This window comes from Labeo rohita, chromosome 1 (genome assembly GCF_022985175.1).
Source record: "Labeo rohita strain BAU-BD-2019 chromosome 1, IGBB_LRoh.1.0, whole genome shotgun sequence".
In the NCBI taxonomy this organism is placed as follows: Eukaryota; Metazoa; Chordata; class Actinopteri; order Cypriniformes; family Cyprinidae; genus Labeo; species Labeo rohita.
This window is the reverse complement of record NC_066869.1, coordinates 45303219-45325004: the sequence shown is the minus strand read 5'-3', so window position 1 is coordinate 45325004 and position 21786 is coordinate 45303219. Positions and strand designations below refer to the sequence as shown.

At 30.8% G+C, this 21786-nt stretch overlaps 1 protein-coding gene across 3 annotated transcripts in view; it reads right to left on the bottom strand.

Annotated features, from left to right (window-relative positions):
- The window catches only part of nrp2a (neuropilin 2a), a 90902-nt gene that overhangs the window by 42172 nt on the left and 26944 nt on the right, over positions 1 to 21786 (bottom strand). For all 3 annotated transcript variants that reach the window (XM_051111020.1, XM_051111026.1, XM_051111036.1), the window contains exons 3-6: positions 20621 to 20802; positions 4181 to 4411; positions 3066 to 3221; positions 2323 to 2492 (exon numbers count right to left, since the gene is read on the bottom strand). In XM_051111020.1, coding sequence (XP_050966977.1) covers positions 2323 to 2492; positions 3066 to 3221; positions 4181 to 4411; positions 20621 to 20802 — 739 coding nt within the window. The remainder of the gene's footprint in view (positions 1 to 2322; positions 2493 to 3065; positions 3222 to 4180; positions 4412 to 20620; positions 20803 to 21786) is intronic.

Here is a 21786-nt window from a genome sequence, read left to right as displayed (position 1 = left end):
TTTTTTAAGTTGTCAACTTATCACTTTTTACAGTGATTTACTTAATTTTACCAAGTAATTTAGTATTTTTAGTCTAGTGTTAGGTGTTTGTGGTTGCAAAAACCTTAATTTATTATTATTACACTTAAGTTATACTAATTCATTATTTATTGTATATGTCATATCATTTTTAATTTATTTGCATACACTACTGTTTGGAATCATTTTAATTTTAACTATGAAAGTCTATCAAGTTTGCATTCGTTTCATCAACAATACTGCAAAAGTATAATATTGTGGAATATTATTTACATTTAAAATAACTGTTTTCTATTTGAATATATATTACAATTCTAAATTTAAAATTCAAAATTGGTAACATTTAATTTCAATTTGGTAACATTTTTAAATGTCTCTAATAAAAAAGTCTCTAATGCTCACCAAGGCTGCATTTATTTGATCAAAAATACAGTAAAAACTGTAAAAATTGTGAAATATTATCACAATTTAAAAATAACAGTTTTCTCTCTTAATGTGTTTTCAAAATGTAATTTATTCCTGTGATGCAATGCTGAATTTTCAGCATCAATTCTCCAGTCTTCAGTGTCACACGATCCTTCAGAAATCATTCTGATTCTAATTTTCTGCTCAAGAAATATTTATTATTGTTAATGTTAAAAACAGTTATTATGCTTTAATATTTTTCTGAAAACTGTGGTGTGATATACACTACCGGCCAACAAATATTTTTTGCTGAACGATACTGTATGTCATTTTAGTTTGATGCATTCAAGTAATTTGCAATAAAAGTAGAATTCAACAAAATGATGAATCACACGTCTAATTAACACTCCCTGACCTCTACACTTGCTCATCTGTCAAATATATGAGGCAAAGGCTCCCAGACCCTCATGTTATCCGGATCCTGTGTGTTCAGATGCAGGTGAGGGGTGTGGGGAGAGACGCTATGGACTCTGAAATCAATAGCACTGGAGAAGGTTGCTAACTACGGATTTCTCTAGACTGTTCTCATCCATCATCGAGCGGTTAGCATCACAGCAACCTTCCGTGCATCATCGGTCTGCACCAACACAACAAACGCAGCGCTCAAGCTAAGGGGCGTATGCTGACGGGCAAGATGGAGTGCTCTATTGAGGGTGTAGAAGGTTCGGGAAATGTAGTGGTGTGTAGGAATATACAGTACAACACGTGTGTGTGTGTGTGTGAGAGAGAGATTGAGAATCCCAATGGATTAAAGGGAACGAATCAAGGACAGGGTAAACAGCATTTTTAATGTGACGCAAATGAGGTTGCGAGGGACAGAATCGTTTAATATGTGTTAATATCCTAAAGTCAACAGAAAACACATTTGCAACCCATTTTTCATTCATAATATGACATATTTCCAGTTACTTTTTTTTTTTTTGAAAGAAATTAATGTTTTTATTCAGCAAGGATGCATTAAATTTTAGTTATTAAATTATGGAATGGTTTATCCCACCTAGCGAAAACATGTTCCTCTTTAATATGTTCTAAAAGATCTATAAAGGATCATTTTAACACTGTTTTGTAAGAGTGTATTTTTCTTTATGCATTTTATGTACTATGGTTTGTTTTTTGGAGTATATTATTTCTGTTTTTTTTTTTTTTTTTTGTTTTTTTGACATATGCTGTAATTAATTTGTATTTATTTACATTTATACATTAGTTAATGTAATTTAGTATTTTTGTTGTGTTGTTTTTGTTTTTCTTTATTTATTCTGCACAGTATATTAAAATGATTGTACTTTCTTTTTTTTTAGTATTTATTTTATTCTTCTGCAAATAAAATAAAACTAAAAAACTAAAAACGAAATTGATCGAAAGTGAAAAACACTTATAATGTTACTAAAGATTTATATTTCAAATAATTGCTGTTCTTTAAAACTTTCTATTAAAATTCTTTCTACAAAAATACGAAGCAGCACAGCTGTTTTCAACAATGATAATAATAGAAATATTTCTTGAGCAGCAAATCAGCATATCTGAATGATTTCTGAAGGGTCACTGAAGCCTAGAGAAATTATGCTGAAAATTCAGCTTTGCATCACAGGAATATAGTACATTTTAAAATATATTAAAAACAGAAAACTGTTAAATTGAAGGCAGGAATGTGTATTAAAATAAAATAAAATAATGAAAAAGCAAAAATAATAAAATAAAATAACCAATTGACATTCAGGTATACCTCATTAAAACTATTCAACTTCAAATTAAACATTTAAAATAGTCCAAAAATTGTACAAATGAAATATTGCAGGAATGTCAAATGCACCAATAAGTTCTAGTGTGTGACTGGCTCACCTGTATGTATTCCTTGTTGCTGTCCTCACTCGGCGTCCAGGCGTTGTCCTCGTTGTTCATACGTGCCTGACGGGGCTGCCAGCGATCATCATAAAATGAGCTGGAGGCTGAAATCTGATCATCAGAGATCTTACCAGATTCCATTCCAAATGCATTACTACAGTGAAATGCTGAAAAAGACAGAAAGAGAGATATTAATTCAAACTAAACAATTTAATTTTTAATATTTATTTTACAGTATTTATTTTTCTTATTATTTACATGTATTTCTTTTTCAAATTATTGAATATATATTTTTAAATATACAAATAAAATAAAATACTTTTTTAAAATTAATTAATTTATATTTTTATTTTATTTTATTTTATTTTTATTTTATTTATATGTATATATATATATATATGTGTATATATATGTATATATATATATATATATATACACATATATATATATATATATATATATATATATATATATGCACATTGTAAATGAAATTTCATGAATTAACGGTAATTTTTGCACCACTAGTGCCATTAAAATGGTGACATTATAAATGGGTTTCACACTCCCCTGTCTGTCATTGGTCAACTAGATAGCCCCGCCTCCAAACTCACCATTGGTCTAATGTAGCTAAGTTAGGCTGGTAGGGACTCCAACAAACAGAGTATTTACTTTCGGTTGCTGTAATAGACTACTGACACAATCAGAAAATGATACACTTAACCTACAAAAGGAATACTTACTGTCACTAATTTCCTTGCGAGTCATGTTATAGCGAGCAGAGAAGCCATCTTTGGCCACGGCCATGTCAGTGTGGAAGGAAAGCGACAGAAGACCTGTGGAAGACTGGATCTCTGGAGGGATCTTTGTCCCACAGTATCGTCCGATCAGGGGTCCCACTGAACACAAGAAAGGGGGAAAATGAGCTGATCTGAGATCAGTTAGAGAGGCTAGAAGCGGTTCTCAGTGTGAAGTGGATCTGCTGAGGCATCGCGTGCCTCAAATTCCCTCGGCTCCATGGATTACAAGCTTTCCTCGCAGTATACCTCTGATTTCTCCCCTACTTATCCCTGATTTACTGTCCCTCTCCATTGCTCTTGTGATCCCTGGATGTCAGCAGGACAAGAGCTGAGTTTGATCCCAGATTGATAGTGTGTGAGATGGAAAGTGAAGAAATTTGGCTTACTGTGCAAGTAGTTGAGATGGTCACAATAGTATGAACACTATGTTCTGCACACTATTTGTGCGACTTGATAAAAGATATAAGGGATAGAGGTAAGAAATCACACACTACCACTCAAAAGTTTGGGGTTGGTAAAAATTTTAATTGAAAGAAGTCTTTTATGCTCACCAAGGCTGTATTTATTTGATCAAAAATGCAATAAAATCAGAAACATTATTACTATTTAAAATAACTGCTTTCTATTTTAATACTATTTAAAATATAATTTATTCCTCTCATTCAAAGCTGAATTTCAAAGCAGTTTTCAGTGTCACATGATCCTTCAGAAATCATTCTAATATGCTGATTTGCTGCTCAAGAAACATTTATAATTATAACTATTGAAAACAGTTGTGCAGTTCAATAATTATAAAATAAATTATAAATATTATAAATATAAATATTAAAATAAATTTGGATTTCAGAGTTCTCTCTGATGAATAGAAAGTTCAAAAGAACTACATTTATTCAAAATATATATTTTTTTGTAACAGTACTGTCACTTTTGATCAATTTAATTCACCCGTGCTGAATAAAAGTAGTCATATATTTAAAAACCTTCTAACCCCAAACTTTGGAACAGAATGGTAGCTTTTTGTGTGTATATACAGTATATATATAAATATAGACACTAACCTTGTGGCAGGCCGTCCCAAACATCCAGCCAGTCATACTTGCATTCTCCTTCCCCCATCAGCAAAGGGTCGTTTTCCAGGTCAAAGGTCTGGAAGGTGAGTGTGACCTCCGTCTGAGGAGGAGAGATGATGATGAAGGAGCACTCCAAATTATGAGGATACTTGTCAGGAAAACCAGGAGACTCAATCACTCCGGTTGGAGCGCTGAAATTCCGGAAGCAGTGTTCGGCTCCTGCAGAACAAACAGAAACGCAAAAGAGAAATGTGGATTAAGATAACATGACAGACTGCAATTAATTAGTGTAACAATGTAACTAATTCCAGAACGTCTGGCCGAGGTAAGGTTGCTCTAAACGGTTGCTGGCGCCCTGGAGCTCACGTCTCTAAAAACACTAAAGCAAATTTTATCTATGACGTTATCTTTATTACAAACTGCATACTGTAAGTCTAAACAAGTACATTCTCGCCTAAAAAAACTCTTAAAACTACATTCCGTGAGACAAAACAGTACTATTTAAAAAATTACAGTGGATTTGGGCATCCGCCATAACACTCATTGCGAGAATGATACAAAGCTCTGATATCACTAGAATATCGCATTCCTCTCAGCCAGTCAGATTTGAGGACCAGAAAGAACCATTGTATAAATATTGATACTATGGGTAGTTGAATGCCTCAATCTGATTGGCTGACAAATGTTTTAATCTAAGGTATGCAATTATTTTCAGGGAAACGCCACAGACTGTAAAAAAATATGGACGTAGTGTCCGTGACGTCACCCGTAGGTTTCTGAAGAGCATTTTTGAAGCTCTTGGAATCCCGTCACTGCACGCCACTCCCTGATAATCGAAAATGGGCGAAGAGGCGGGACGTGGGTGGAGCTGGTTGCTAGCGCGGTGGTGGTGACAGCAGCGGCAATCCACCTGTCACTCAAGTGGCCACGCCCTAAATTATGCAGAACTTTAAGGCTTAATATAATTTAAACGGATGCGTTATAAAAAAATTCACCCCCTCACAGCTGACATGAAGGGCAAAATTATCTATATAGACCAAAACCACTTTTTGTAACAGGCTGTAAACATGTTTTTCTGCTGTAAAGTTGGGCATTTTAAAATGGGGAGTCTATGGGTCTGACTCCCTTTTGGAGCCAGTCTCTAGCGGCCAGTTGATGAATTGCAGTTTAGTAAGTAGAGAGAGCCGGAGGTTGCAGCTTGGGAAACGCAAGGCGAATGTAGTTCCAGTCAGTTCTTGACCGCATTACGCGCCCATATCACTTCGCCACATGATTTTCAAAGGTCTTACAGCAACAAAATAACCAAAATCCACACTGGCCAAACAACAAAAATACAATAAACACTGTGATTTACGTTTTATTATGTACGGAAAGCACATAATCTATTTCTCCCATTCTCTCTCCCTTACACATGCACACAAATAGTTTGCACACACGTTAGCATATTTGCTAATGATGTTATAGCGCTGCTCTGACGATATTATCAGTAACCTAGTTTAACACCTTAAAAACTACATGACATTTCTCACAAGCAAAGTAACAACGGCGTTGTTCGTGAAAATGAAAATGAAAGTTTCAGTATTAGTAGAGACACTGCTGCCGATCACTTTTGAGAGACCCACAGACGCACTGAGGTAAATTCACACACGCTTAATCTCTCTCCGTCTGTCTGTCTGCCTAATAACTTCATTAATTACTGCATTAGCTTGCTACCAACGGCTCAAGCCTCTATTACTAGGTCTAGAATGACGTTTTGGAATTAGCACCGGGGTGTTGGATGAGATGCGTAAGACATTAATCCTACTTACAATAGCGTTTAAGGACAAAAACCGGAGGAATGCCTTGAAATATATAATTTGATCAATGTCTTGAGATGTGGTAATGGTAATATAAGCGTAAGAATTTATTGCGGTCCATTGAATTCTTGGTGGTGATGCAGCCACTAGGCCGAGTGACCGTTATGCCACGGTTGTAATTACATAATGGCTCGTCATTAATTATTCCTTACATATACATTACATTTTTATATATTGCTTGTTAATATATTAGGAAATATATTCGCGTACCGGATCTTCAGGTTCGAACCAATGAATAAATTCAGTTTGCTAAATGAAAACATTTGTGTAAACGTGTGTGTTTTCATCAAAGAGACACATTTTCCAAAGTAAGCAATGCCTCAACCACTCGTAAACCTTAGGGGATTTTCTGGCGAACGTGGCTTCTCTTTTTCAGAGGTGTGCCGTGGTGCTGTATTCTGTGCATGTGTTTACCAGACACACTCGAGCGAGAGAATGTCATAAAATGAAAGCGTGGTTACTGATTCCTGGCCTCGGAGAGCTCTCGCACGCCCCTCTCCCTCTCTAATTCACATTTCAAACTGCTGTTCAACCTCTCCACTCCCCTGCTCGCGATGCCACCGCGCTCGGCACGCCGTCTGAATGCAGAGCAGAAGAGACGCAGAGAAAACAAGCGTAAATGTGAGGCGGAGGGGAGCGAGGGAGACAAAGAGAGATTAAACTAAACAAACAAGACTAAGTGGGTGGCAGAAGATGGACGTAGTTTGTAAAGTATACAGATTATGCATGCCGCTCACCTTGAGCAAATGTGCGGCCCGTCATGCCTTGCTCTCAAACTTGGTAAAGACGAACCAAGACAAGGTGTTAACAGTATAACTGGATAAAAGATCAAGGAGGGACCAGAGCCATATTTAGGAACTACAATATAATAGAAAACAGCCACTTATGATGATTCATGACATTAATTTTTAGAATTGTATTGTTTTTTTAAGAGGCAATATTTGCCTCACGATGCCATTTTTTCAGGGGCAAATTTTGACTTTTAACAGCAAAAAAAATTAATTAAATAATGAATAATAAATAAATAATATATTGTTTAATCTACATAAATATTTTAAATAAATATGTATTAAATTATTTAAATATTCAGATTTATTTATACATAAATATACAAAAAATGTCTAGACATATTAATGAATCATACATTTGTCTTACATACTGTTTTTCAATTAATCATAGTAAAATTATATTGATACAATAAAATTATATTATATAATACATATGTATATATATATATTTGTCAAATAAATATAAGGAAATTATTATAAATGTTAAATGTGTGTTTATATGTGTGTGTGTATACATATTAGGTAAATAAAATAATTAATATTAAATTGAAAATAAGTGTGTTTTAATTTGTTTATACATAAATATACAAATACATTTCACATATCAGTAATAATAATATAACATATAATATAATATAATAATATAATTAGTATATATAATTTGCAAAAAGGATATATATATATATATATATATATATATATATATATATATATATACACATACAAATACATTATTTATAAATATCAATAAATTATAAATTATACACACACACACACACACACATATATATATATATATATATATATAATTACAAATGTAAATGTATGTATTTATATTTATTTCTACACAAAAATACAAATACAAATTATTTATCAATATTAATCAATTACAAAATATATATATATATATATATATATATAAGAAAAATGTTATGTTTATATATTAAATATATTTATATATAATATAAATTATATTAATATAAATATATACATGTAAATATTCAAAATATATAGTGTATGTGTGTGTCTTTATATAAACATAATAAATATACATAGTAAACACATATATTATGTACACAAAAACATTTATTTTGGATGTGATAAATTATATATTTTATATTTATTTACACACACACACACATATATATTGAGGCTTTATGGCCTTTTACCGTCATTATATGAAAAAGATCATGTCAGTTTGTGGTCTTCAGAGGTAAGATGGTCCTACAGGTTTGGAATTACATGAGGATGACATCATCATTTGAGTAAATGATGACAGAATTGTCATTTGTTAGTGAACTGTCCCTTTAAGGATCTCTGAGACTGGCTCTGGTGCCTAATACGGCCACTACAATCAGATTTTTTCTGAGTAAAACCATGTGCAAATTACTGTTGGTCTCTCTTGTTTGTTTCTCGCACCAGTGACACCATCTAACCAACGCCGTTTCCTCCACTGCAGTGTTCCTTGTGGTAAACAGCCTGTGTGGAGGGCAGCAAATTACCCAGAATTCTATAAAAAGAAGAGACAGGCCTTATAGGTACTTGTGGCGGCTGTCAAGAGGTCAGTGTCTCGACGTGCCTAATGAGGAGCAGCGGACCTGTGCGACTGCAGGCTAAATGAACAGCAGGTTCCGGTATGTTTGTGACACACAACACACATGTGAGTGACGGCTGGTACCGCGGTAAATATATGTGTTGGGTACACATGCTCACTTGAGCACAGACAAAACCCCAGGAAGCCACACAAGCGAGAGCAAAGAAAGCAAAAAATGAGACGAGGTGCGATGTAGCGCACATACATACGCACACGAGCCTTCTTGCTTTTCAAACGCTACCTTCGCTCTCCCACACATGCCGATGTAAATATCATGGCTTCAGCTTGTGTGGAGGATGGTTACACCACGCCTCCATATTACACAAAGAAAGCACCTATATGAAGAGAAATTTGCATAATTTGCAGAAAATCCAATGCAAAGTATGAGAGATCTAGAGATCAGGGTCATTGCATTTAACGCTGATATATTATATATACATATATATTTATATATAAAATCAATTTAATTACACTAATCAATTTCCTTAAATGACAGAACACTTGTACAACATTAATGTCATATAACGGTAATATGTAAGTCATGTTTAATATATATTTTCTGACTGATCTATCTAAATTTACTTTAATGTCATTTTATCTATGATTATGACATATTAAACGTTCTTTGACAAGAAAAATCACAATAATTATGCAGATAATTACATACAATTTTAATACACTGATATTTTCATATAACAAAATTAATACACTTTTTAAATTATTTTCATATATATGTACAAATAAGTATATAAAAAAATCTTGTATTTATATTCAACAAAATGATATATATACTGTATAAATAAAAAAATAAAAAAATACATTTAATGTAAAATAAAGTCTAGTTGCCAATGCAATTTTTTTTTCATTTTGTTTAACTTCATGTACTAAAAGAACTACATATTAAACTCAGGATTACCAAGGCCAAATGAACCAGATATAGTTATAATAATAAAATAATAAAGTTATTAGTTAATAGTTATAGTAATAATAAAATAAAATTAAATAAAATTAAATAAAATAAATTAAATTAAATTAAATTAAATTAAATTAAAAAATAATAAAAATAAAATAAAATAAAATAACACTGGCTTAATTTACACTAGTTTCCCCCACACTAACAACAACATGATAGTATTTCAGTGGTTTTTGAACATTTTGGACAGTATTCGTATGATTTGATCATGACGAACATGAATATGACATATAATATAAACATACTAATGGTTTACATAACACAATATATACTATCACCACAGTGCTTATTTATTTTTCTTATATGACAGAAGTGAGACAGAAATCTTGAAGGAGAACAAGTATAAGTGACGCAGGTCAGGACTGAACCCTTTGAGGCACAAGCACATGCACAACCCACTCCTGTAAGGGTTTGAGTCTGTGTTTGTTCTAAATTAAGTTCTTCACATAGTGGTTCTTAGTCTCCTCTAGCAGTGGGTCGTCCCGTCAAAGTTCGCATCGATTACTCCACTTGGCCGACTGCCCCACACACTCAACCCTGCCACGAATACCGCCGCTGCACGACTGCATTGTGTGTGTGAAAAACGCAGTCACGGGGAGCATGCATGCATGAGCGCCCACCCTGACTGCTTATTAGTTCATGCTTATGAACACACCAAAAACAGTCTCTTCCTCCTCCACCTCGGGACATGCCTCCCGCTGCGCTACAGTGTCTGCGGCCCGCCTGTCACCACAGTTGACCGTACAGTAATGGAGGAGGCGTGGCAGCGAAAGGGTTAGTTGCTGGGCAGAAACTCGGGTGGCGTGAGCCCTCGTGCTCAAACGTGCGAGGGGTTTCCCCTTCTGTCACTCGTTCAGTCTGACCTCTTGTGGGACGACGAAGTCTGTGTTCACTCACCGCATTATTTACACGCTTTCACCAGTCGCTCCAGATCACCTTGATGTCTGTGAATTTCCGACTGTCTTTCGTCCATTCCAGGACTTCAATTCACAATAAAAATAACATGCATCTAACCGTTAAATTGAACGAATAAATGGAAAATGATCATTCTGCTATCTAGAGTGAATGGCAGTGATTTTTAACAAATAACAAATGGAACATCTTCCCGGATGATTGGTTATGGTTTATTATGGTCTGCTGTAGAGTTTTGCAAGATTAAATGGTTTTATTAATAGATTATCTGTGCTTACAATTGAAAAGCGCCGCACTGGGACTCTTATTAAGCTCATTTAAGTCTCAAATCTGCTTTTAGGATCTACGTAAGAGATATTCAGAAAAGCATTTGAGTCAGTAGAGGACATGTCAAACATAACTGAACATGAAGTTTTACAGCTGCCACCAGTTTATTATAGCCATCTGAAACTATATACTGAGTAAATATGTAATTCTTTTAAAACACTACCATTCAAAAGTTTTTTTTTTAGGATTCTTTGATGAATAAAAAGTTAAAAAGAACAGTGTTTATTGGAAATAGTAATCATTTGTACCATTAAAAAAATCTTTACTGCCAATTTTGATCAATTTAATGCATGAAGTATAAATTTCTTTATATAAAAAATACATATTCTCGACCCCACACTTTTAAATGGTAGTGTATACTAGAGAAAATGCAGTATGCAGAATTACATACTTGAAATAGAGTCATATCAGTTGCTTCTCCAAAAATCAAAGAAAAAATAAGACATAAATTAATTAATTTAAAAAATAAAGTTCAAATTGTGATAAAATAGGGGAAAACTTTATCATAAAGTTTAAATTGTGACATACTAAATAATAGGTTCATAAAAAGTAGAAATTGTGAAATAAAAAATCATATTTATGATGTAAAGAGTCATAAATATGGCATGAAATTAAAAAAAAAATATGAGATACTAAGCCATAATTATAAGCTAAAGTCGAAATTGTGACATACTAAGTAATAAATTCATAAAAAGTAGAAATTATGAGATAAAAATCATATTTATGACCTAAAGTCATAATTATGGCATAAAATGTCAAAAATATGAGATGCTAAGCCATAATTATAAGATTAATTAGAAACTGTGACATACTAAATACATACATAAATGCATAAAAAGTAAAATTATGAGATAAGAATCATATTGTAATTATGACATAAACTGTGACAAATCTAAAATACTAAGCCATAATTATGAAATAAAGTTGAAACTGTAACATACAAGTAATAAATTAATAAAAAACTAGAAATTATGAGACAAGAATCATATTTATGACCTAAAAAGTAGTAATTATGAGATAAAATGTTAAAAATACAAAATACTAAGCCATAAGTATGAGATAAAAAGTTGAAATTGTGACATACTAATTAATAAATTCAGCAAAAAGTAGAAATTATAAGACAAGAATCATATTTATGACCTAATAAGTCGTAATTATGAGATAAAATGTTAAAAATATGAAATACTACGCCATAACCGTGAGATAAAAAGTCGAAATTGTGACATACATAAAAATGTATAAAAAAGCTGAAATTATGAGATTAAAAAAAATCATATTTATGACCTAAAAAGTCATAATTATGTCATCAGATGTTAAAAATTTAAGATACTAAGCCATAATTATGAGATAAAATCAGAATCGTGGCATACTAAGTAATAAATTCATAAAAAGTAGAAATTATGAAATAAAAATCATATCTATATTATGACCTAAATCTAAATCTAATCTAAATTATATTTATGACCTAAAAAGAAGTCATAATTATGACATAAAGTGTTAAAAATGTGAGATTGTGACATACTACGTAATAGATTTATAAAAAGTAAAAATTATGAAATAAAAATCATATCTATAACCTAAAAAATCATAATTATGGGATAAAGTCATATTACCAATCTATCTAAACAAGTTTGTTGTATTATTAAGATCTTCGACTTCCATCTAAAACGACTTCCATTCATTTGCTCTGTATTTCATCTCAGCGCTATCTAGAAGAAAGCTATTTCTTTCCTCTGGGTTTGGTTGCTTTAAGGAGAGGTTGTTAGAGCTGAAGGCTTTAAATGGGGCGTTTTATAGGAGAAGAGGAAGCGAGACAGCAAGACAGACGGCACCTGATTCAAAGCAACTGTTAAAGTGGCAGTAAATTCCATTGGCCGACCAGGATAGCCTCCAGACCGCTTCTCCACCACAGGTGGGGGGCAGTGCTGATGTTACCCAGAGCGACAGAGACCTATGGACCTAATCGCTTCTTCTAGTGCTTTCTTTTAAGTGTGCACTCAAAAGGCGGCAGCGGCGGTGGGCCTGAAGGCTGCTCGGCGGGAAGTCTTCTGCAGTAACCGTGGCAACAGCGTAAGAGTCATGTGACCGGGGCAGGAGGGGTTGTTGTGTTGCACATGCCACTGGGGGTAACAGTCTGGCGTGACTAAACTGGGGCAGAGAAACGGGGCGGCATACGGGACGGGAAGCAGAGGAATGGGGGTTTAAGGGAGCGATGGGTCTTGACAGGCCCATGAGGTCATATACAACCATGGGAGATAAAGGGTAACGGGTTAAAACAACTTTGCAGCAAGACTCATCCTTGAGACGTAAGCATGAGCTTAAAGGGAGAGTTCACTTAAAAATTAAATCGTGTCATCTTTAGCTCTTTCAGGTTGTTCCAAACTTTATTTCTTCTTTAGAACACAAAGTTATTTTGAAAATAATGTCTGTGAGGTTTTTATTGGAGTGTTATTTTAGTATTACTAATTTTAGGCCAAAATAAATGTAAGTAAATTTATATATTAATCTAATTTTTTAAATGTATTATTTTATTTCATTTTATTTTAGGTTTTTTTTTATTTTTTTTTTTTTTTCAATTAACAAAAAAAAAAAAAAAAAAAAAAAAAAGTTTAGGTTTATTATTGAATATTTATATTTTCGTGTATTTCAGCTTTATTTTAAAAGGTTATTTATTATAAAAATATTTTTTGTTGTTAGTTTTTAATGCAATATTAATACAAATATATTAAATATATATTTTTTAAATTAATAATGCTAATTAGTCTAATATTTAATTAATAAAAAAAACAATACAAATATTATTCAAATAACATTTTTAATGCTTATTTATATTTTATTTTAATTATATATTATTGTTGTATTATTTAATTAATTTATTTTATTTTAGAGAACATAATATGTTTTTTGTCAAACCAATTACACTATATACTGAGTAAATATATAATTTTTACAATGCACAATCAATCTAAAGTTTAAGGTTGGTAAGATTTTTAAAAACGTAATATTAAATTAATTATTCATATTTTTAATATACATGATATATATATATATATATATATATATATATATATATACATATATAAAAATACAAATAAGATTCAAATAAGATTTTTATGTTTATTTAAATTGTATTTTAATATTTGTTGTTTTTAGTTAACAAAAACAATACTGTACTATTGTCTGTACAATAAAATTCAGTGTGGTTCAATGTTATTTTGGACCCCATTGACTTTCATCATATGGACGAGAACTGTTTTTATTCTTCTTATTCTTCAAAATATCTTTTGTGTTCCTCAGAAGCAAGAAAATCATAAAGGTTTGGTTACTATCATTAAACAAAGCTGCAAACCATTCATATTGATGTGTCTAGAGCATCACAAAGGCTTATTCCCACTTAATTCCCAGTCCATTTATATTCTCACCTGATTCCCAGCTCTTTCCACACCCTCAAAACTCATTTTACTCATTCGTATGCTGCCAAAAAAAAGCGAGTAACCACTAATCATTGAGAGCACTACAGTAATACTGGTAACTAAGAGCATTAGCAAAACAGCCAAAATATGGCATGCACTGAATTTCATAAATGACAGGTGTTGAGATATTTGTGCAGATATTTGTGGAGATTCAGTTCAAGACCAAGCAAAGCATGAGCTCATCCACTTGGAGCTGTATATTGTAAACTTTTTGAAGGTGCCTTGTCAGCACTGTTCAACTTTGAAGGTTTCGAACATGTTGTTGCTCTGAGCCAAACAAGCGGCAAAAGGCCAAAAAACTAAATCAAGTAGCGTTAGTCAGCCATAATGGCCCTAAGAGATTGTCTGCATAACAGTGTGATTGCATACCACCCGCGGGTCAGCCGGAGACCAGTGTGGGATTTCTGCATGAAGATGAATGAGGGTTTGAAGTTTTCGCTCCCAGTGCCGGATAAGAGAACACGCATCGGAGGAAAGTGTTCACCAGAGATCATTATCGCTGCGACTCCTCTCCATATAAACAGACATAAACGCTGAGACTCACCCACGCTAACACTTTCCCACAATTCCAGTGATTGGACCAGTTTGTGTAAACAACAGGTCCCTTAAAGATGAACGCTGGGTGTTTTTTCGTACTCATTTTTGGCAGTCTTTATAACTTTTAAAACCTGCAGAGACTGACTTTCTGAGTTACTTCGCCTCAAAACCTGGAATTTTAAAAATAAATAACCATTATTTTGTGGCGCAGGAAAAGGCAAAGAGGATATTACGCACAAAGACTAATGCTGTCTACATGTTCTCCTCATGGGATGTTGCTAATGAGTTTGAAAATCATAATTATGAAATCATGTACGCTCAAGTGATTATGGTCAGAAAAAAATGGACATATTTCATATTTCACTCCCCTGACAAACACAGAAAGCTTTTTAGCACTAGACCAAAAATATCAAAGGATGTGCATTAGGTGTGTATTTAATGCTTTATATGTGCATTTTATTATTCTTGTTTTGCAACAGAGAATTATAACAAGGTACAGTAAAATTTATAGAAATGTACAATAAATAAATAAAACTAGGTGGTCAATGGTACTGATCATACGTTGTAATTAGACTCCGATACTGAATTTTATATTAAATGTCATAATACTTATTTAATAATACAAATATATGAAATACATATTTTAATTAATAACAATTCTAATTATGTTTATTTATATTTTATTTTATTTTTATTTCATATATTAATATTGTAATAATATTTATTTAAAATATTATTTTATTTTATTGTAGAGAACATGTTACACATACAAATAATAAACATATAAACATATTACACTATATACTGGGTAAATATAATTTTTACAATACGCTATCAATCAAAAGTTTAGGGTCTGTGAGATTTTTTAAAATTAATATTAAATTAATTAACATGAATATTTCTATTTTTTTTTTTTTTTTACTTTTTAAATATATATTTAATTAATAAAAACAATATAAATATTATTATTATAAGAGTTTAATGTTTATTTATTTTTTAATTATATATTAATATTTTAATAATATTTATTATTATATTATTATTATTATTATTATTATTATTATTATTATTATTATCATTTTAGACAACATGTCAAATATAGTTGAACATGATGTTTTACAACTGCCACTAGTTCATTATAGGCATCTGACACTATATAATAGGTTAATAATATAATTATTACAATACACTATCAATGAAAAGTTTATGGTCTGTAAGATTGAAAAAATATGTCACTCAGTATTATGTCAATGTATTAATATTAATATTTTTAATTACAGATATTTTAAAATATATGTTTAATTAATTAAAAACAATACAATATTATTCAAATTAGATTTTTTAATTTATATTTTATTTTATTTTAATTATATATTAATATTTTTAAATATTATTTGATTAATTAATTTTATTATTATAATATATTATTTTTTACAATACACTATCAATCTATTAATAAAAACAGTACAAATATTATTCAAATAAGATTGTTATATTTATTTTATTATTTATATTTTACTTAAATTAATAATATAAAATATTATTTTACTAATTTATTTATTTTATTTTAGACAACATGTCAAACATAGTTAAACATTATAGGCATCTGACACTTTATTCTGGGTAAATATATAATTATTACAATACACTATCAATCAAAACATTTGGGATTTAAAAAAAATTGATATTAAATTAATTCATATAAAAATGTTGAATATATATTTAATTAATAAAAACAATAACAATATTATTTAAATAAGACTTGTTTATTTAGATTTAAATTTTAGAATTTATATATTTTTTTTACAGTTAATATATTTAAGTTTTATATTCATATTGTAATAATATTTATTGTAAAAAATTATACAAAAATAATTTATAAAATACATACATATGTACATAGATTTTAAAAATAAATACATAGAGTCTGTATATATGTCTATATAATAAGCATAATTCTAAGAATAGAATTATTTAATTAAATTAATTAAATATATTGATTATTCCAACATAACTTGAAGGCATCTTAACACACAAAAACGGCGCATCACCGACAAGTGATCGGAAAAGCATTTACAAGTCAGATATGTATCCTCTCCACTCCATCTCTGCAACACCCACACGCGGCTATATTAACATCCCAAAAGAGAAAAAGCATATCATGCCTTTATTAAAAGATGTTCTTGGGCTGTCTCTGGTTAGTGTAAAATGAGATTGTGGGCTTATCACGCGAGTCATACGACTAGAGTTAGCAACTGTATCTGTGGTAACAGTACCTGAGGGCAATGGTGATGATTTCAGCAATTACTGAGCTGAGGTGAAGGCTTAGAGATAGAATAACTCTGCTGTTTTTCCCATCAGCCATGATGAAGCCACGGTGCTTATGTTACCAGGCTAATCATCGCTGTTGCAAAACAACATTAATCGCGGCACTCCCACGAGTACGCGGCTAGTGCGGTGTTCTTGAAGGAACGCTGTAGTGATAGTTAATGGTGTTTGCCAAGACAAATATCACTATTACCAATGATTATACTTAGCTATGTCTAATCCCATAGGCTTGTATAAGAGAGGCACCTGAGCCATGTCTACAGACCACAATATCATAGGGAATTAAGGGTGTCCTCTGAATTTCAAATATACCTAGCAAACACCCAATAAATGTAATCATATTTAAGAATTTATTGAAAACTTGACGATTATATTGAATAAAATAAACGACCTGAGAAGTTTAATAATAATACTATATTTAGCACATTTGTGTATAATAATAATAATAATAATAATAATAATAATTTGTCATTATTATTATTTTATTATTATAATGTAATAGCACTATTATATTTAATATATGATAAATAAATATTACATAAACTTATATGAGCAAATGTTATTTATTTAAAAAACAAATAAAAATAATAATAATAATAATAATAATAATGAATCCATTAAACAGAAGTCCATTTGTATAAAAAGGTAAATTGACTATTTTAAATTGTTTTAGTTTATTTTAGTTTTTTTTTTTACATTTTATATTAAATATTATTATACTTATATTAATATTGTTATATTATTATAATTTATTTATATTTTATACAAATATGTATATAAATAATATAATATATTTATATGAATAATATTAATATATATTTATATTTTATAAGATTTATTAATATTAATATCATATTTAAGAATTTATTTACATTAAATAATTGGGCTAAGATAAAACTTGCTGATTATATTGAATAAAACAAATGACCTGAAAGTTTAATAATGATAATACTTTATTTAGCACATTTATATAATAATAATAATAATAATAATAATAAATCCACCTGCATTTTATATTAAATAATATTATAATAATATTTATATTTGTATATTTTGTAATATTTATATATTTATATCATATTTAATATTTTATTTAATATTAATTTATTTATATTACATGATAGGCTATGATAATATAAAAAATAAAAAATAATAATAATAATACAATCCATTAAAATATAAAATAGTTGTTTGTAATATTTGTAATATTTAAATGTAATATTAATTAATTAATTGATTGCTTGATTGATTGATTGATTTAACTATTTTAACATCATATTTAAGAATTTAATAACATAATTTGGTAGAGATTTGAGATTTGGTAAAAATAAAATAAAATAAAACAAAAAACAAAACTAAACTAAACTAAACTAAACTAAATAAAATAAAATAAAATAAAATAAAATAAAATAATATCTAGCAACTACCCAGAACACCTTAGCAATCACACAGCAACTCACCCAGAATAACTTGCATGAACAAACTGGCATTTTCAAAACATAAAAACAGTTTTCTGAAGCCTTGCAAGTATGTACTTCGAACTAGTACAGAAAAATCCCTACAGATGGCTCTGAATGGCTCCAAAGTCCATGCACAAATTACCAATGTACTCCAAACTCGAATTCCCCAAGGACAAGAGATCAGAGTCCAATTAAGTGGGCATTCCTGGCATGCTCGCGGAGGGATGAAAAGAGTTAAGCGTCGCCCCCTCCCCGCCTTTCCTCTAAACTCAGTTTATTTTCTTTTCTTCTCTCCCTTGATGTTTAATTGGTCTGGGAGCGTTTCGGAAACTTTGAGGGAACATTTAAGAATCAGCGTGTCTGACGGCCGTGCAACAGGACGGAGGAGCCGCGACCTTCTGGAACCGCGAGTTAAAGGTCGCAGGGGTCATTCAGCTAATGAGATTTACAGCGTAACAAGAGCGCCTCCAAAATCAACCTGAGCCACTTGTGACCCTCAAAAACCAGCCTGCTCCAATCAACCATCAATCAAAGGTTGAGACCGAGTGAGAGTTCACACATAAACACCCTGACCACTGAGTGACGAAAGAAAACATCTACAGAAAATGTGTTGCTTGTCTCTACAAAAAAAATCACCGCTTGTGTGAAATGTGCCAAGCGTTTCTTAAGAAATATTGCCTCGTTGAAAGGCTAAACCAGATTCATTTATTTTTTGAAATGCAAAAGCCTAACATTTGCTGAATCTTGTCAGCACTAAACACCAAACACTGAAAATGTCAAAGCTGCAAATCGCATCAGGATGTTCTCAAATGAGCTGTAAACTTGATGCCAAACTGTATATAAATATATCAGGGGTCGAACAATGTGTGTTTTTCAGGGCTGATGCCGATACCCTTTGTCAAGTACACCAATAACTGATTTTTATTTTTTAATTAAGCACAAAATTTGACTGTGAAAATACCCACAAAATATTATTTAAAGCTATTTTTGTGTTAAATGAAAAACTATCAAGTAGACATTACAAATTGTAGCTTTAGAAAGAAATAGTTGATTCGATTCAACATAAAATGTATTACACATAAACATTTAGGCTGCAACGGCCATAGTAAACTATGGACCGTAAAAGAAGATAATTTGAGATCTCAAATCTCAGTATTATTTTTGTTTATATAATGAAAGTCATTGGTAACCAAAACAGCTTTTGGTTCCACAAAAGAAAGGTTTAAAACGACATGAGGGTAAGTAAATGATTTACATTTTTTGGGGGAGGTGAACTTTCCCTTTAATGTTATTTTATTTTATTTTATTTTATTTTATTTTAATTTTATTTTTTATTTAAATGATTCTCTAAATAAGAAACTAAATCTGCCAGCAGGTGGCAGTAAATGTCTTTATGAGTCATTCATTAATTCAATCGATTCATTCAAACAACTGATTCATTCAGGAATTCAATAAACGCCTCTCTTTATGAATGGGCCTTTGAATCATTGATTCACACGATTCATTCAAAACGGGGATTCATTCAGAAACAAAACACCGCTGTGTTGTTCGGAGACTTTCAACAATTCTGCTATGGCTTCAGAGGTAATATATTCTCTGCAAAATTGTGCAGAAACACATAATATAATGTTTAAAATCTAGCACAATATCATCTTCTTATTTACTGAACTGTTGTATAAAAATCACATTTAAGCTTGTGATAGATCAGGACAAAATCAGCACTTGTGTTATATTGCTCTTGCCGACAGTGTGATATTGTGTGAAATGTGATATAAATAAATATGAGACTAAACACATAGAGAATTCATATCTTGAATATTAGGGCATAACTGCATTTGTGGAGTTGTTGCACTGCATCATACTTTTTCATAACTAATTAATTAAGTTATCGCATTAAACTGACAGCCCTATATATATATATATATATATATATATATACATAAATTTCTGTTAAGTAAAGGTGCACTATGTCACACCACTCTTCGTTGACTATAACAGCTGCAATCTAGACATATAATAGCGTCCCATCTTGGCATGGTATGAGCACATGTGAAAGGACGTACGTGATGAGAATGCTTGGGCGGTTCATTGTCAGGAATAGAAATTTTCCTTGGAAAAGTGTTCCTCAAATTATCCGTTTCCTTAACCACATGGCAGCAGCCAAGATTGAGCTCACTCACCAGTCTTGTAGATCTCGTAGCGCAGGGAGAAGCCGGCACCCTGGTGCGCGTAATCAGACACAAACTTGATGTGGATGACGGGACCTGAGGAAATTATGGCAGGAGGAGCGATGTTACTGCAGTGCCTTCCCAGCAGGTCCGCAGACTCAGAATTCCCATCTCGGATCTCTATGAAGTCATACCTGAAAGCAAAAAACAGTACCATGCATGAATGCTATTTTTGGATTTGTTTGTTTGGCAAACCTTACATACAAAAAAAGCCAAAGTCTGTAAGTAAAACTAAAACTGTAACTAAAAATAAAACCATAAAAAAAATCTTTACTTGAAATAAAATAAACATTAACTATAAAAAAAAAAATAAAAAAAAAAATAAAAAAATGAGTTACCAAAACAATATTTCTTGTTTAAAATGAATCTACAACTGTAATACAATAAACAAAAACTGTAAAGTAGGCAATAAATAGGTCAAATAAATTAAAATAAAAAATAAAATAAATATTTTGATAATTAACAGTATTATTATTATTCATATAAATATTATTTTTTTGTTTGTTTTTTGCTTTTATGTTTTTTGTGTGCATTTTTTGCTCCTTTAGGGGAAAAAAACACATTATTTTTGTTACATCCCTAATATTTGCATATATATATATTTATACAAATGTGCATTTGTATATATATATATATATATATATATATGTTTCTGTCAAGTAAAGGTACATTGTGATGCAACACTCCGTGTTATTTAAAATAAACATCAACTATAAAACAATTTTAATATTTAAAAATTATATTTTAGAGAGTTATCAAAACAATATTTCTTGTTTAAATTTTGTATTAAACAATATAAATAAACTAAAATGAAACTATAACTGGAATGCAATAAAGAAAAATATATATTTATGTTTTTTGTTGTTGTTGTTGTTGTTTTTTGTTTGATTGTTTTTTAGGGGAAAAAGCATTATTTTCTTAATTATATATAGATACATATATATAATGCCTAAATTACTAAAAATGATAAAAACGCACAACAAAATGACTAAATCTAAAACTAAAATGAAAACTGAAAATATAGATATAAATATAATGATTCAAAATATGAATAAAACCTATAATAGCATCTCAATGATCAAAAAATAATCTCAAAAAATCAAAAATCCCATCTCAAA